Source organism: Amphiura filiformis, chromosome 5, assembly GCF_039555335.1.
Source record: "Amphiura filiformis chromosome 5, Afil_fr2py, whole genome shotgun sequence".
In the NCBI taxonomy this organism is placed as follows: domain Eukaryota; kingdom Metazoa; phylum Echinodermata; class Ophiuroidea; order Amphilepidida; family Amphiuridae; genus Amphiura; species Amphiura filiformis.
In genome coordinates, this window is record NC_092632.1 from 13091733 (window position 1) to 13111101 (window position 19369).

General features: G+C 34.7%; 1 protein-coding gene across 9 annotated transcripts in view; it reads right to left on the reverse strand.

The window, feature by feature from the left end:
* Positions 1-2442: 2442 nt before the first annotated feature.
* LOC140152657 (protein transport protein Sec23A-like) overlaps positions 2443-19369 on the reverse strand; it is a 146477-nt gene continuing 129550 nt past the window's right edge. For 2 of the 9 annotated variants that reach the window (XM_072175101.1, XM_072175097.1), the window contains 6 exons: positions 16642-16728; positions 15011-15166; positions 12299-12364; positions 10903-10929; positions 9049-9075; positions 2443-4657 (listed from right to left, as the gene is read on the reverse strand). In XM_072175101.1, the coding sequence (XP_072031202.1) occupies positions 4568-4657; positions 9049-9075; positions 10903-10929; positions 12299-12364; positions 15011-15166; positions 16642-16728 (453 nt within the window). In that variant the 3' untranslated portion in view covers positions 2443-4567. The remainder of the gene's footprint in view (positions 4658-9048; positions 9076-10902; positions 10930-12298; positions 12365-15010; positions 15167-16641; positions 16729-19369) is intronic. The other 7 variants (XM_072175105.1, XM_072175104.1, XM_072175100.1 and 4 more) reach the window with 6 other exon arrangements.

Consider the following 19369-nt stretch of genomic DNA (forward strand, 5'->3'; position numbering starts at 1 on the left):
GACCACTGAAACAAGGCAAAAATGTCAAGGTCATTTTGGGGTCATCTGGGGTCAAATCGCCATAGACTGCTGCAGGTTCATGAAATTTGGTGGGAATGGCCACCTTAGTGAGGTAAATAATGTGAAGGTCATTTTGGGGTCAAGTGAAATTGCAACGCTTAAAATGATGGGCGTCAAGGTAGAGGCATTGCGACCGACGCTTTGCGTCAAATCTTAACTTCAACACTTCTGTCGTGGGTGGTGGACAAGATTGCATTTGGCACCCCATGGTTTAAAAAGTGGAAGAATATACCCCCTACATAAAATTTATTCCAAAATGAATGTATGTCACCTTTGTAATATGAAACCAGGTGATTGTCATGTTGTTATGTATTTGTTTCATACTTATTATGTTTGTATTATGTGTTTATGTTATAAAGGGTGCAATTCAACATAAGGCTGTTGTATTTTGTTGAACTTCATCCACATGTGTACATATTTTATTGTGTTTCTTTGTATTTTAATCTGGTGGAAATGAATGTTCATGAATCCTACTGTTCATCGTAAGGTTTATGCTGACTTAATTTTGTTGGATTTTGAATATATCAATTTCCATTTATCTTGTATGTTATATGCTGTATTTAGAATGAAATATATTGTATAGTTAATTTAAAATATGTTCAAATAAATATGTTATAACTTTGAATTAAACATGTTTATGGAAAATAACATAATGTTTGAATTATTGTCAATTTTTGGGGTGTCAAAATAGTTATAATAAAAGAGCTTAAATGAGAAACTTTTCCCTCCTAAACAGGTGTTATGTCATGTGTTATGTCATGTGTCAGACTGTTACGCTTTTTGCCTGTCATTGTTTGTAATTTGTTCTCAAAATTACAAAAATGACTTGGTCAAAAAGTGTAGCAGGCTGACGATATGGAGTTTTCACTGTCTGGAAAAAAGGATTTTCATTTCATTTTCCCCCATTTCCCCGGGTGGCTGGTAACTCTGTATATAAAGTGCCTGCTGAGTTTCTTACACTACTAAACAGGTTATAGACATCAAGGAAACATCAATAGAGAAAACTTTTTTTCCTCAATAATATTAGGTCAATTTATTATTCACTTTAGTTCTTACATTGATATCATTAATATAGCTGGTATTATCTTAAAGTAATTGTTGCCATTTTATCATAGATCTTTCAAATGCCTCTTTGACATGAGAAAGTCTTCACATACACATGTAAACACTTCTTAGTTTCATAACTAATGCCATAATTTAATTTATCTAAATTTAATTATAGGGTAAATAAAGCATATCCCATTTTGTCAATGGTGTAGTCAGAGGAGGCAGAGTACCCTTGTCAAAAAGATATTTACAGGCAAAATTGGGGACAAAAATAAATATACCCTTTTTTTGTCCCTCAGTCTTGAGGGATGAATTTTTCTTTTAAACAGGTTGTTTTTCTACTAATGAAATGTCTGAGCTGGCTGCATCATCAATATGCCTACTTGTTACACAATTTAAGACTAGGCTTCTAATAATTTAAATCCCCTTTTTTCTTATAGTCCACAGAATGATGATATTGGATTGTATAATTAAATCCCCAACGTCCTTACGGCACTGAGAATAATAATAAGTAAATCCATTTATTTACATTAAATGCAAAATAAGAGAGTATATTGATAAAGAATAACATAGCATCTTACATAAGAGGTCTTAGCATAATGCACTGTGAGAAACAACCACAAATTCGGTATATCCTACAATGCTTTTCAGCACATAACCAAAACTATCCGTAATTTGTTTGGCTTCATCAGTATAATGAAATCTACAAGGACATTTTTATTTCATTTATTTGTCTCACCTCAAGTAGCACTGGTAGAGCATATACAGTAAGCCAAAAAATTAAGGTACCAGTTATGTTCACCCCTTGTATATCCTAAACAAACACAGATATGTCATAATTGGAACCAGCAGCCAATAGCTGCATCTTTTAGCTCGAATTTAAGACATCAGTTGTTGAAATTGTTCAAGAAATAAAGATATGACGATCCAAAAACCCAAGGAAGATGCCCATTTAAAAGTTGCAGTTTGCTCCATTGATTTGCACACAATGCGTTCACGAACAAGAGAACCAGCGCCGTGCTTCCATTGATTAACACGTTAAAACTAGTGTTGTGCTTTCATTGATTAGAACACAAAAGTGCAACTTTTGATTTCGTTTCTTTATTAGGTTTTAGACCACCGTTGCTTTAATTCTCAACCAATTTCAACAAATGAGGTCTTAAATCAGAGCTAAAGAGTACCGGTATTAGCTGCTTGTTTTAAATTTTTTAAATTTTGACACATGTTTCTTTATTTAGGATACACAAGGGTGACACAACTGGTACCTTAATTTTTTGGCTTACTGTATACACATGTACAAAGACTCCTTAGTGGCAACACTGATCACAACTAAACTCAACATTCAAGCACTTTTATTTTCAGTCTTTATATTCTTCATTTGTTTTGCCATTCCAGCACATATAGGATTATTATTCAACACGATTGAAAATAAATCCCTAAATACTGTGGTTAGTGAGCAATTCCATTCTAGATGTAAATTCAAATCTGAAAGTTTTTAAGTTAATTTTAAATTTTTACAATTAAAAAATAAACCTTTTATAATATAAGGTTTGCTCACAGAACAAGTCCTTTTGAGATTTATTTCCAATCTAATGCTTGTGTGGTGAGCGGTGCTTTATCAATCCCTGTCATAAAAACACTCTTTAAAACACCCTGAAACCCCACCTATAACATGGACGATTACTATATTTGTTTAACATTGTGTGACTTTCAGCAAACAAATTTGTATTGTATTTTGTCAAAAATTTAATTGTTACAGGTAAAAAGACTTCTACATGGGGACATATAAATGGTTTTGAAACACAGCCTGTGTTGGACATGCTCTGCATTTGAAATTGATCACATTGTACTGTAATAATTATAATGTTTACAATTCAATGATAACAACATAATTATTATTTATTATTAATCTTATCCACCACCACAGTATCTAACTTTTTGTACTTCAAAATTAATTCAACTTTGTATTCTTATGTAAGCTTATTGCTCTTACAAAGACGACCTTGCTTATATATGTTAGTTTTTGGTGGGGCATAGAAAAGTGGGAACACAGTGCCCAGAAAATCTTAAGTGGTAGAAAATTAATTTGGGTGGCTTGTAAAATGACAAATTACTGCAATTTCTGTATTTGTCTTTTGCAGAAAATAGAGCTCCCGGATCCCAAAGTCTATTTATGTCAAGAGTAGCCAGAAAGCTGGGACGTTTCAGAAAATGTATTTGCTCCTATCTACTTGTTAGTTCCCAGAAAGGCTTAACTATTTATATGGCCTGGTTTTTGGTGGATTATGTTTCATGCATATTATTCATGACATGGGCAGTTCCAAACACAAATCTATTTGCATGGGTGTATAAATAGCCTACAGATTAGATAGAAACCTTATGACTGAATCATCTTATAATTTAAAGCAAAAACCTGGCTAGATGTGATTTGTTGTGATCCAAATGACAATGTCAGATTAGTTACAGAAAAAGGGGGTGCATTATGCAAGTGCATTATGCAAGTGCATTGACAGTTGTCATTTGGTCATCAACACTATACAAATTGCAGGTGGTAACCATGTTCTTGTTCATACCGGCTTCACATAAAATATTCCAGGCCTAAAATGTCACTAGGCTTATGAGGTAAAAATGAGCTTTCACCTGATACCAACATTTTCATTTTGATAGGGTAAAGTGAGAGATGAGGCTGTGAATCAGGTCACACACCTTTAATGCACACATCAAGACATGTGCACTTCTAAAGTGAATCCTCTCTGGGATTGCAAATAACACACAGATTACACACCGTTTTGACTTAATTACGTAAAGAGACTACATAAATGTTTTATAAATGACTTGTTTTGGTGCATGCTATGGCTTAAGTGCTTTGCTATATAAATCCCTCCCCTAGTCATAAGCAATAAATCTTACTAGTTATAATAATGGTACAAAGGCTAGATATTCATTAGATGAGAGCTCACCACAGCCAGTTTCCTGTGGCAAGATGTCTTGTGGAGCTAGGCACAACAACCTAACAAACACAAAATGTATTGAAATGGTCTTAAAACATTGTTCAAAAGGGTTTAAAAAGACAGGTGACTGCTAGTAACATTAAATGTTGGGTAATTAAAAGATCAGGAAAACAAATTCTGTATCAAAATTATGTTTTTTAAAGTTGTCAACATGTTATTGTTAAATATTGGTTTGCAATTTAAAACAAGTCTTTTTCAATATCATACTTAAATGATATTATGTTTATTATGTTATGTTTTCTTGGCAACTTTTAAAAAATGTTTTGAAAATGTTAGGAACACTTTTTATATTTTATAACCTTTCCATAACCCAACATGGAAACATTTTCTGCCAATCTTTGTGCGCCCTTTTGAAAATGTTACATAGACATTTTGTGTTTGCTGGGTAGTTTCTTATGGTGAGGTTATCATGAGGATCTCAACACAGCCAGTTTCTTGTGGTGATGTTATCATGAAGAGCTTGACACAGCCAATTTCTTGAGGTGATCCATGAACACTTGAAGACTCACATCATCAGTCAGTACTGGAGCACCACCATCCTGAAAGAATAACAACACAGTAACACATGTTATGTAAGGAAGTTATTTGAAAGTAAACTGTTGGAATCAGAGAAACCTGTTCTGCAGTAAGAAGTCTCTGTAGGGCATGCCAACATAGCTGGTGGAATAAGCATGGAATTCAAACAAACACCGCTGAGACGAGAACAGTTCCAATCTGCAACTCTGAATAAATTCAGAAATACATGGTTACTGTTGATATTTTAAAAGATAGAACATGCTGCATGTTTTATTGAACCAAAAGCACACAATTGTGACATGATCAAATGGAATGAGTCACATGTTGGTAATTTTCAATTAAAAAGATTTTACATCATTTTCTGGTAGTTTATGAACGCTACATTTTGATGCAAACCCCATCAAAATTGGACAGCTGGTATTAAACTAAGTTATGAGCAATTTACCGATGGCTGAAAACAATATAAAACAAAAGAATGTGAACACTGTTTTTGCCAATATCTCAAAACCAATATTGGCAACATCTGCCTCATTCCCCTTGATCATGTCACAATTTATACATAGTTCAATAAGCCTAATTATTATATAATATGAGGCTTTTAGCTATAGCACACATTTTTAATACTGCACAGTAATACCATGCAAGATATTTTGACACTGAACAGAGCACAAAACTGTAGTTTCCAAATGGCACCAACATGGTTATTTTGATACTTTGGCACTCAAAAAGCATTGAAAAAGCTTCAAATTATATAATAATAATAATATTAGATGGCTTATTTTCCTTGTGAAAATAATCAACTTGCCTTTGGCTTAGTCAGAATTTTCATGACTGTGGCATATTCTTGTATCACACACAAAAGCCATCCAATATTAGATTATATCCAATGAATTTTAAAAACCACTAAACTTTATCTTTAGCTTTGAATAAATACATAAATTAAATATTTTTAATATAATCATATTTGTTTTACAATAAGATTCGCCATACCACCTACTCTTATTGAAATTTATGTTAAAGCAAAATGTTTAAAAAAAAACCAAACAAAATAAATGTGTCCCTGCCTCTGATGGCTTTAATGAATGATTTAATACAATGTCTAAGTAATCTGTGAATAGATGTAATGTGTGCAAACATGTCCAAGTCTAATGTACAGCCTTCTACTGAAACAAGATGTAGTACTGACTGACATCACTTTCCTGGTCTTAATTATTATAGCATGATTACCAGACGACACCCAATAGTGAATCATGCATGTTGCAAATCTCATGCAATTGTAATATCTATGGGATACTACATTCATTGTGAATAGGAAAAACAATGATGGATTAACAAAATGGAAGGATATGTTACAAGGAATGGAGGGACAAACAACACCATGTGTGACATGAACTGATCCTAACAGACCAAAGTTGGCAATAATGAAATTGAGATATAGGCAAAAATAAAGAGCAAGAATAACATTAACATATTAAAGATGCATAACTTAGCAACCAAGTATGCAAGAGATGTGGAGATTTAAAATATTTTCTCAAATAGTTGCCCCCCCCCCTAATTAAATGCCCCATCACTTTTTTCAACCAAGATGTTTCAAAAATGCTGATATTTCCATGCTATCTTGTGTAGTTAGCTTACCAAGGTGTACATGGTCGCCAATGGCATCAGTAATTGGCGAAAATCTGGTCGTAAACCCGGAAGTGAACCGAAAGTCATCATTCCTAAGTTCATAGTTCCTCATTTCAGCGTGAGTTTTAACCTTACCTAATGATTTTAATGGGAATTATCATTCTAAAAATGACCTCTAATAAACACCCCCTATTGGAAAATGTAACACCCCCCGGAATGACTATTCGAGGAAATAAGGTAGGTAATAAGCAAGTTTGAAATGTTAATTACTCAATTGTCAAAAGTTTTGACTTCCATCTCAGCAGATCAGATCATGTCATATTTTTACAACAGTGATTGCAGTCTTCAGAGACCTACATGTCAAGGTCTTGTTCAGAGACTTAGGGTTCTAGTTTTGAAACATCCTGGGGAACCCAGATCAATGAATGAAGGAGGGAGGAAGGGGTTAAAATGTAGATTACATCTCTCATATATGTATACTTAAAAAACACACATTTTTAACACACTTTCTGCTTTGGAACAAAATTAGAACATTGATGGGGCTTTATCCATATTTACTCCCTTTATCAAATTCGTCACTAAATTTGGAATAAAATGATGATGCCCTTTAATAACAATTTGAAATGCCCTTGGATGTCTAGTTGGTATCTAAGCACTATATGGATTTCTTAATTGAACACTATACTGTTTGCAATCAAAGTATTTGGTACCCTAATGCAGAAATACAGACAGACAGACCCTGGGGAGACAGAAATACAGACAGGTTTAGTTATACTTTGTTCCAAACTAAACAGGCAAACATTTAATTTTGTTAAAATACTACATGCCAAAATTAAAACCCTTGTGCAAATTACACAAGAGTGCATTTGGCATAGATTCTGTACCTATGTATACGTACACATACCGTATTGTTTGTAATAAACGCCCCGGGGGCGTTGCATTTTTCCAAAAGGGGGGCGTTTATTGGAAGTGAATTGTCAGTGAAAAAAGCTTAAAAATCGTGTTCAATTTCCCGATGGTGCTCCTATTAAAAGGAGGGATTTACAACTATACATGATGGCGGCACCCACGGAAAATGATATTTTCGTGGGAAATACAACAAAATTACACCTGTAAGTGCATGGAATTAGTGAAATTCTACCATAATTAGGCAATGAAATGGATGGGAGTCATAATAGGTTTTGTCCATTCAATTTAGCGATCGAGACTGACATGACTGATGCAAGTTTTAAGCTTACCTACACGATAGGCCTATGTCATGGAAATGTTCAGCATTTTTGTCAATTTTCACAGAAAAATTGGAGGGGGCGTTTATTAGAGGGGGAGCGTTTATTACAAACAATACGGTAAGTCATTCTAATATATCAATCCACAATGTTGTAAACCTTGCCCATTTATAATGCTGAACAAAGTTTAGGGTAACAACAGTTATGATAAGGTATTATACAGTGGAAACTCGTTAATACGAGATCGCTTAATGCGAGAAACCGCTTACTACGAACAGACACACATGGTCCCGATTTTCCCCTATTATTTACTGCACAAAAGAAACTGTTTAATCGAGGTAAATAATACTGAAATCCGCATAATACGGCACTTACTGTCAGTCGAAGCTTTTGTTTTCTATTGTTTTTACAACGGATAAAACGAGCTAATTTCTCAAGGTGGATTTATGATGTAAATCATGTCAGGAGTTGACAAAATATTCGCCGAAAAGTGACGAAAACTCAAAGCATGACTTGAATACAACAAATCAGTGCAAAGAGAACCAGGCCAGGGCAAAAGGACCTCCGAGTACACTCGCGCCGCAGTCTTTCCGAGATTAGATAAACAAAATATTTACAGATTTCAAAAGAAGCAAATTAGCTGAATACTAAATTTAATATCATTAATCAGCATTACAGCAAATAATTAATCGATTTAACTAATGAAGATAAACTTGCCGTTAAATTCCCCCAAAATACCATACAGCACTTTAGCGGGGCGGGGCTGGGCTATTCTTAATGAGCTCGCATCAAAACCTTAGCAACCATCATAACAACGAGGATTCCCTTTCCTATTTTTAGCTTTTATAAAATTGTGTCATGAGGAAATTTGCCAAACAGATGGTAAAAGTGGGGGAAATCCCGATAATGTCGTATAATTGTTTATTTGTTGACGATAAATTTCATCAGAAAACACTGTGAGAAAAATGCCTCTTACCGAAAATCAAAAGGGAATATTAGCCTATCATAACGATCGAAGGAATTTGGAACTGTGACATTGCTCGGCAGCTGCAAATCTAGTAGGCCTATATAACATAATGAAGTTTCGCTCGTACAGTCTCACTGTGCCGACTTCTGCAGGCTTAAACACATGCAATCTATGCAATCTTCCGACACATTTTTGGCACCTGACTTTTAAAACGAACTCCGCTTAATACGAGCTAAACATGCCGACCCCTGCGATCTCGTATTAACGAGTTTCCACTGTATAACTATAGGATATGCTTTTATTTAATAATCCATAAAATCTCATGAAAATATTGGTTATGTATTTTTTGATTTCCAGTACAATGTATGAAATTATAAAATCATTTTATAATTATGATAATGATGTGAATGATCCAATCCAAGTGCAACTTCAACCTGTGTGTGTAGACTCCAACATTCAACATGGCTCATGCAAGTCATTGGGTCATGATACAAAGTGGGAAGGATGGTGAAGGACATCATTTCTTGGCGATTCCAGTGCAAGTATAATCAAATCAACCCGTCGTGACAAAAATAAAGTTAGTATCCTAACTTACTACCTGACTCTGACTTTGAGTTGAACTCTGTACATCCGATTGCAATTAAATTGAACAAAAATATGGAAAATAAGACACAACAATGACACAATATAATGAAATACATGCAGACAGGCAGACATATAGAGCGGTATGGTTTAACTTTGTTCTGCACTAAATAGGCAAAAAGTACTTCATGTTGTTAATCAGCAAAAACGACTTAGTTTCGACAGTTTTGTTAATAAGCATGTCCAAGAATCCTTCTGTTTGTGCAAATTCACAAAAGCACATTCCCATGCTTACATGCTTATACATTACACACAAAGTGCATTTGGCATTGGAGATGTGCCAAAATACACATAACGCATCCTATATTAATCCACAATGCCAAAATGCACATAACGCATCCATTCTATATCAATGCACAATGTTGTAACTCTTGCCCATATATGATACTGAACAAAGTTTAAGTAACACGCTAATTATGGTAGCGGATTGTATGTATGATATGTTTTTGTTTAATAATCCATAAAATCCCTTGAAAATATTGTTTAAGTACTCTGTGATTTCCAGTGCAATGTGTGAACATTATAAAATCATGATTTTATAATACTAGCGGGACACCCGCGCTGCGCGTGGGTCCCCGCTAGGTGAGTAAATGGGAGAGCGTTCACTAAAACAGGAGGAATTACTGAACAGGTAGAATCATTGAAACAGTAAATTTTATTTATCTGAACCTGACCCTCCAGCCACCGTTTCCATTTGAACTTCTTTCTTTCTTTTTAGTTTCTTCTGCATGGGCCAATTTTGTTCCATTTAAAAAAAATTCTGCTGCTAAGCTTGCGATTTTCCGTTGACCATGTGTTTTTATTTATTCAATCCTGTTCCCGTTATTTTCTAAATCTGTCCTTTCTTACATTTCCCTTTTAGCTTCTTTTTTTATTTGCTGCATATCTTGTGATTTTCCGTTTTCATGTTATTTATTTAATTCTGTCCTCAGTTTAATAGCCTTTTTTATTTAAATTTCCTGATCTTATTATAGCTTTTTTTCTTACATTTCCTGAAGAGTTTCTTTCTTTCCTTCTTTAGCCTATTTTATTCCCGTTTTCATTTTGTGACTTACTATAACCCACATACTCGTACAGCCTGTTTGTCCTCATTTTGTTTTCTTTTTTATTTATAGTAGGCCTACCTCTTCATGTTGTTTGTACTTTTTAACACACATCTTTTTCCCGTATATATTACGCCACGGTCGTTAATATCATTCATTACGTGTCTCTGCGTGCTTACGCGAGCCATGGCGTAGTGCTGCGTTACCACATGGGTATCGCTGCGCTTCGCGAGCGGCTTGAGCATTAGATACGCCTTGCGACGCGCAGGGCTAGCTTAGTAACTGACTCCTTTTTTTTGTTTACCTAGTATAGCAACGGACCACATTTTCACTGATTTTGAGGCCAATTCCTGACCGTTTTCAACCAAATTTTCGCATTACCGTCTCCGTATATTCCTCGATCTCCCGTATGAATTTGGTGACATTTGGATCGAAACTGACAGATAGATACAACATTCCCCTATTTATAGTAAGATGATTACAATGTGAATGGGCCAATCCGAGCGCAACTCCAACCCGTGTGTGTAGACTCCACTGCATTTGTGGGAAGTTTGACAGAGTATGGTAATTTGATGCATAATGCCTTGTTCAGTTTTCACTAAAGACTAACATTCAACATGGCTCATGCAGGTCATTGGGTCATTTTACACGGTGGAAAGTGGGAAGGATGGTGAGGGATGACATTTCTTGGTGACTCCAGTGCAAATCAAATCAACCAGCCACAAACAAAATGTTTAAAAAATAAGGTTAGTATCCTAACTTACTACCTGACTCTGACTTTGAGATGAACTCTGTACATCCGATTGCAATTAAATTGGAACAAAAATATGGAAAATAAGACACAACAATGACAATGACATAGAAATACATAATGAGGTTCTCTATAGCTGAATTCAGTTTTCTAGGACAGAGCAAAGTGTGACAAAATATAATAACAAATGTATCCTAATCAAAATAAATCATTAAATCATTCATTGTCACATACTGACAAACCACAGATAACTATAAACCGTACATTTGTATTATACTGACTCTAGAGGGCGATGTTATACTTTTTTGTCATGATGGCTACCTGCACTTGGTGAATTACATACTTATATTTAGGCATTATTTTGGGACAATTTCCATGGGCACTGCTGCCTTTCTTAGAGTGCCCATGATTGGTTCATTACATGATATAATCACTTGAATGACCAATCAAAATAGAGCTTTTAGATCTCTTGGAAATGTTAATTTTCATCCCTTTTATTCATACTGACTATTCTTACCAAATCTTTAATTAGCTCAATACATGATATAGCCCTCTTTGCAACCAATCAGAATAGTTCTTAGAGGTTGATGGGTTCAAGTAATCTGGTATTTGTCAGTATGCAGAAATTACAACGATATGAATAGAAAATCAGAACAAAAATTGAATGAAAATCATTTGTTGAGAGACTTAACACTTGTAATTCATCTTTCAATCTAGTATTTATTTATTCATTCTGTATTATTTATATTTATTCAAAATATCTGACTCTGTATACAAGTAAGTATTGCCTGTATATTGCCCCCTCCAAAAAAAGTACAACTTCTGTGAGTCATATCAGTTGATACTCAAACTCCAAAGGCCTGTAGAATATCAAGCAATTCATTAACTTTTATTGAACTGATGAGGGGATGCTGATCAATTCTATTTTCTGTCAGCATCGCCTTAAGACATTTCAGCCAGCCTAAATAAAAATGCAATATCTTTTTTTATTTATTAACAACAGATAATATGTTTTACTATGGCGAGAGTAAAAGGTATTTGATATGTGATTTAGTTGTGGATACAGCATTTATTTACTGCAGCAGATTGATTAAAAATACCTCTCAAGTCAAATTACAATATCTATAGTATGTCTTATCTCAAGTTGAGAGTAACGCCATGTTGGATTTCAGCAGTCTAGCAGTTTTGAATCTTGCGCACTCACCTAATCTAATGTGTATACACATGCGTAGAAGGGCAAATTTGACAATATGCTGGTGGTGCAACCGCATAAACCCCTGGGGCATAAATGCACTGATGGCACTCTCAACAGCTCTCAACTTATGATGAGACAGACTTTATGTTGTCGATTATTCCCAGATACTGCATTATGACTTTGGAGGATAATTGAAGGTGACAGGTTTACTTACCCCTCCCCAGGCATACATGTTATTGTGAGTCTGAGATGGATTGACACGACATAACAGGAAACGAGCCTGTAGCAAGAAAAAATCACATAAATGCTCAAATTAAAGTAAAATCCTGTTTAATATGAGATCGTTATAAGCACAAGAAGAAAAGTGCAATATTAACTACATGTACTCTGTAACAACGTTTGAACTCGGCAACCAAGTATTTAATTAAACAATGTATCCGGGTGTATTGCATACATTTTGTATAATTTCTGTATATATACAGTATGTCCACATAGAAGTACAAAGTAAATAGACCTCGGAAACTGGAGGTATGAGAATAATTTATGCATGTGTAAATGCTTCTTTGGCGCGCCAACTGCCACAGATTTAGTTTGTTCTTTTATGTGGACAAACTGTACATGCCCAAGCTTGCGAGTTTATACAGACACCCCATCAAAGAACTTCCAATTAAAAACAGAGGATATACATTGAATGCAAATCTAGCTAGTCAATTTTCTGTTACACCAATAAGATGTAAAATTTGTCTACACAATTACCTGATGGCAAAAATCAATTTTCTGCACAGGGCCATTTCATGCCATAAGTACACATCTACAGCACATTGTTCTTCAATAGTTCAATTTACTATTGGCACTACAACCACCACAAAATGCTCATCACTTTTAATACAACTTAATATCAGTTGCCACCCTGGGTTTGTTACTTTCAATTGCCCACAGGGTACAGATCATGACACACAACTGATGGTTTACTACTGGCAAAATATTGATTAGAACTGAGAACCTGTGCTTTACAACTAAGCTTATCAAATCAATTCCGTTGGTTAGTGAGCAATTGTTTCATCCAAGCTTATTTCAACTGGCCTTGAACTATACATATAGTACTGCTTTTTCTCTAGTGTGGTCAGTGACACAGGTGTGCATTTCACCGGGTGCAGCTTCTACTCGCGATGGTTTGCTCATAATCGCTGATGTACACACACACACACATTTAATTTAACATGACCTCAATGTGTTGACACTGCACTGGATAAATAGCAGCAAAGAATGTGTTTGTTCACACTGAATGTGAACATATGGTCACCAGAATTTACATTTTCTCATCTTACATTTCTGAAACCCTTATAGATGAATAACAGCTCAAGTGCACTAATTTAGCATATTCTTGGGAATTCACATGACTAGGTCTGCTACGACCACATTCGTGTTCAAAGACTCATTTGTTTTCTTGAACTGTTTCTCTTGTTATTTGACTTTTTGTGTATATTTTTGTTAGCGCCATGGTATCTTGGTGAATGGCGCCATAAATGCCTGTAAATGTAAATGTAAATATACTGAATTAAGAGATCGTGTGGGAGTCCCCTAGTACGACATGATCTATAGGTAAACAGAGATATTTTCTGCCATACAAAGATAAAAGGATACAACTGACAATTTTGGCAAAAAGGAATTTCCCCTTGGATGGACTCGGGAAGATGGTATCTACCTAATAATAAGTGAAACACCTCATATAACAAACCTGTGAACCTGAAATCCCACCCTTTTACAATTAGTGCGTATGTCCCAGTCAATACAAGCTATACATAGCCTTCATCAAATGATCTTAAACACATCAATATCAGTTATGCTCTTTTGCCATGATTGTTATTAGTGCACACTGCTTCAATTTTGCCAACATTTTGATGGTTGCGGTAAAATCTGCATTACAAATTAGTGTTCAAGAGTTTGAGTAAGTCAAAATCCTGATAATGATAACACTGCTATTTGCCCCCGGTATCTGTCATTCCAATCAAAATACAAAATGTACTAGAAATAATGGCCTTCTGTTGGATATTAGTTTCAAGAGTTTCAATTAAAAACATAATTATACTTTGTCATCAAACTTGAAGTACAGAGTATAATCATGAAATGCAAAATTTCCATCCACTTCAAATCACAAATGTCAATGCAAATGTATGCTCAAGAGAAACAATGCTTATTACTCTCACAGAAATCACAGTGAGAAATACATACTACACGATGGAATAATACCAGAGTAACAGGTTAAGATCAAGTCAACAAAGTAATGGGGTTACGCATCCTGCAGAAGAACAAATAAACACAATGGGGAACAATTGCGCACTACAAGAGTAAATTATTTTGACAATCTGTAGATTTAGTCTATAAATCCATTTAAGTTTGATTATTTTGTCAGAGTTATAATCACAGTTTTATACCTGTCCAATGACATACCCACACACCTTTTTAGAAAATGGGGAACATTTTTCCCGGAACATTCAAAAGGCTTTAACCAAACTGAATATCACTATTATGTCCGGAATTTTTCAAAAAGGCTTAAAGAAACCCTCAATCTGCAAACTCAAAAATGGTTTGCATATTGGAAATAAAAGTTTGGTTTGACACTTGTATGTAAGATGCAATCTTTATTTCCAGTATCATTTTATTTTTAGCAAAAGAATATCAGTACCAGTTATGTTCACCCCTGTATATCCTAAACAAAGATAGATCTGTCATAATTGGAACCAGCAGTCAAAAGTTGCATTTTTTTAGCTCGGATTTAAGACCTCATTTGTTAGTTGCAGTTTGCTTCATTACATGTCCTATTGATTTGTACACAAAGTGCTGTGCTTTCTATTGATTAGCACATGAAAACTAGCGTTGTGCTTTCATTGATTAGAACATAAAAGTGCAACTTAAGATACTTTACCTGACTACTGCCTTGGCCGCACACAATATAACGTGGCATTGGGAATCGATTCTGTAGGATCTCTTGTGCATCATCCTGTGGTGCATTCAATAACTGCTTAAAATTCTCATGTCCTGGTTGGTCTTGGAACTTTTGCTCTTTCCAGGAATCTATAGTCTGCAAGAAAGTAAGAACGCAAAAATCTGTTGAATTCTAAAACCAAAACTTCCATCTCACTCCAGTAACTATAAATGCTGTTTCAATTATTCACAAATGCCCGATTTAACTGGATACTCTTTGATATCAAAATATTAAACCTTGATCTTGATGACTTTGTTCTTTCCAAGAGTCCATATACAGGAAGGATGTAGTAAACCTGAATCTATCATACAATACAATGAAAGGTACAAGATATTCAGTTTCTACCTAAATTGTTGACTTACTTTGAAAAGCTCTGAAAACTATGTGCAATAAAGAACGTAATTGAATTGAAGCGCACAAACACAGGCACAAAAACAAAAAATATTCAACTTAATGTATTTACACTCAAATAAAATCAAAAAGATATTCAGTTTTGTACTAAAATCATTGACTTTCTGTGAAAGTATTGAGTGAACTGAACTTTGTATAATAAAAAATACAAACGAAACACACAGAAAAATTGAAGCACAAATGAATTGCAGAAGTTCATCAAGTGTTTAAGAATGTAGAATATAGAAATGCATATGTATACATGATTAAGTATCCTATGAATTAAACAGGACATTCAACTATTAAATGTTTGTTTGTGATACTGGATGGGCGAAATTCAGATGCAAGTCATGTACCTACAGATTGTTTCATAATTTACTTTTTTTTGCTTGTCTCATTTGTTGTGGAAAAATATAGCATGTTCTCAAATCTTCAAGCTGTTGTGTTTTTGAAATTTTTGTGTTGCTTTGATAGTTTTCATAATGGACTGTGAGTCTGTGTCCTATGTAGTAGTGCTATATAAATGTCTCAAATGTATGTATGTTGGATAAACAAAATTAATAACTAGTGGTGTTTTAATTAGCAGGTGCAAAGTGTTCACAGGATATGTATAATATGCATGAGACATGAGGCATCCATTTCAAACAGACCTGTAAACGAAAGGGAAATCATAAATAATATTTTTTCTATACCTGATATATATCAATGAACACCATGATAAAAATATTAACTGTCTTTAATGGAAGTAAAAGATGGATGGTTTCATTTCACAAGCTGGTGCAGTAAGTGAAATGGAACAATCCAAGCTGGTGCAGTAAGTGAAATGGAACAACCCATCTTTTACAGAGTGATTGTATTTCTACTTTGGCATCTGGCCCAAACTTTCACACAGCTGGGACAGAATCATAAAGACATTTCTCACCCATTACCTTCAATACTGAAAGTGTCCAGTACTCAAGGACATTTGCATCACAACCCAGCTGAAGACTGGAGGTTTCTGTTGCAACATCGGTTTGTCTATCACAAATAGGTATGTCTGGTTGACCAGATTTAATTTAAATCTTAATTTCAACATTCCCGCATCCATGAGAGTCTACACAGTTTGATTATATTTCTACGACATGAATTTGAGACAGTTCATATATGTTTCATATCACTCCTACATAAAATCTATAACTTACCTCTCCATGGAAGATAAGAATCTGGAAGAATGTATCCATCAGAAGTATCCTATCTGGTAAAATACTGCTGGTATCTAGTAACACAGGCTGTGAATAACAAAAATAAAATAGATCAAGTTATATGGTAATTGACCTAATGTTTCTAAGTTAACATTTTTGTCTTAAAAACACATGATAATATTATGCCTCATTGTGACTTATATCCTTGTTGATTTTGGAGTGTTGGCAGTGGCGGGACACTGTTTATTGACAAGGGTATCAAGCATGACAATGAAGTCTCAAAAAGTAAAACAAGTAATTGCAGGTCCGAAGATGCACCCACACACATATGCAATTACCTACTCTAAACAAGTACTACATTTTTACCCCCTTAAATCCCTTCATAACAACTGGGAAAACATTAAATCCTAAAAAGTAACCTTTAGGTCATGCTACATTTTTCTCAAAGGACCCTAAAGAATATGGTTTATTAATATTTTAAAAGGTATACATTTAATTTCCTTCTTATATCCTATTCATGATACCTACACATGGTACATGTACCTGATCATGAAAATAGACCCTTTTTACATCATGAATTTTAGTCATGAATGAACATCCCCTTCTCAGTTAGCGACAGGGACCTTCAGGGAGGATGATACTTTGCTTGCTTAAATTAAAATTTACTATTGTTGTTTCTACTAAAGAAGTATTTCCAAAGATTTTCATTTTCTTCTTAAACTCATGTTTTTCTAGTGTTAAGCAGTGTAATTTTAAACTGGGAGTGGCTTTTACAAATGAAACATGTGAGTCCACACAAAGTGAATTAATACTGCATATAAAGCCTGATCAAACATTTCAAGTCATTGTCCTATGAAACCCAATCATGTTTCTAATTATCAAGCGTGAAGGACATGATCACTACATTGTTCATGTTTCACTAGAATTCTTTATTAGTCTGAACGCGACAACATTGATTGCATCCTGAAGCACCTTAATTACAATTCTCACATCTATTGAATCATCCAGCAAAGTTGTCAAGATATGAGCAACCTTTTTAACACAAGGTCATCACATACAAAATTGTTTAGTTGTTCTCCATACTTTTCTGGGGTAGTAGCAGGAGGGCACAAAACCTTTGAAAATCAAACTATAGTTAAAATCAAACTATAGTTTGATCAGCTCGTAATCTGTGGGCCTTATTACATCGTTGATTAATATCAATATATTTTATTTTGAGAATAATTGTCTTGTGCCATCTCATCACAAATTATTAATTCAAGTCCTATACTTTGTTTACTTTTTAACAAGCAAAATATACACCAGACAGGTCATTAATAGCACTCTTAATATGGGTCTACTTTTCGGCATAGAGCCTAACATTCCCACCGATTACAAGCTGATCAAACTATACCATTTTCCACCCTGATGTAGCAGTAACGTCAGCACGCAGAGGCAGCCATTTTGCGAGTGCATCTATGCAGCGACTTTTAAGCACATGTGCATGTACCCCAGCGGTTTGAGCGAATGCCTGCAATTTGAAGCTGTGCCCAATGAAATGTGCACTGACGTCACTACCACATTAGGGTGAAAAATGATTATAGACATTATTCATGCAGAAAAAAAAAACCCCAATACTACTCTATGCCAATATTTTGCAGTATTTCAACTGGCATTTTTACCCTTTTACCCCTAGAAGAGTTCACAGGGGGCACTTATTATAGCAAATGTGCCCTAATTAGGTTGAGTATTGTGCATAAAGTATCTGTGAATTGTGTTGTTTCATTCAACACGTGAGGTGAGGGAATACAGTAATAATCTGATGTGAATCAATATGTGCAATACATCGCATCTATCACAGATAGGAATCAATAGATGCCTCTAACTTTGTTGACAAGGATCAACAGACAACCACTGCCTCAGATCTTCTCATCTATCATGTGTAAGTCTGGCACAGTTGACTTCATGAAAATAATATGTATAATGGGAATGTGACGCAAACTCTGATATTGCATTCCCAACAGGCGGGGTACAAATAATCCTTTTATTTTTTGCACACATACTTCAAACGGTAAAAATAGGTCATGAGTCAATATTTTCTGGATCATTTTGTATGTTCAACACAGTTCAGGTTTCACCAAGTTTGTTAGGATACAAATATTATTTCAGGTGGAGGCTCTGATTACTACATGTAGCTTTATTTCTTACATGAGATCAGAGTCACTAGAAAAATTAAGAGAATATATTTTATTTGGTGAGCTATATATTGTGTAAATTCTCCCATTAGAAACAACTAATGCTTGCAATTTTGTTATTATCCATCATCACACTTTAAATAAGATTGGGCTTTTCAGTTCAAACCATACACTCCCTATGGAAGAACGGCGACATGACCTTAATCTCCCACACAGGGAGTGTGAATTACAAATGGGGCTACCTAAAAGGATGACTCCATTAAGACATTTACCCCTATGTGGGATATTAAGGTCATGTCTTCTATAGAAGGTATATGGATTTCAACTGGAATAGCCCAAGTTTTTAAGCGCAAATGTAAATCCCTCTGAGTCATCTATTTTGTATGACCCTATACTTCTTAGAAAAATCATGAAATTAAAGCATTACATGAAACATAGAAATTCTCACATCAACAAAGTGAAATATACGATGCAAACTAGTAAAATCCGGTGTTATCTCCAGATTAAATGACTTTGTGCAACTCAAAAGCTATTGTAAAGTTCTAACGTCACTC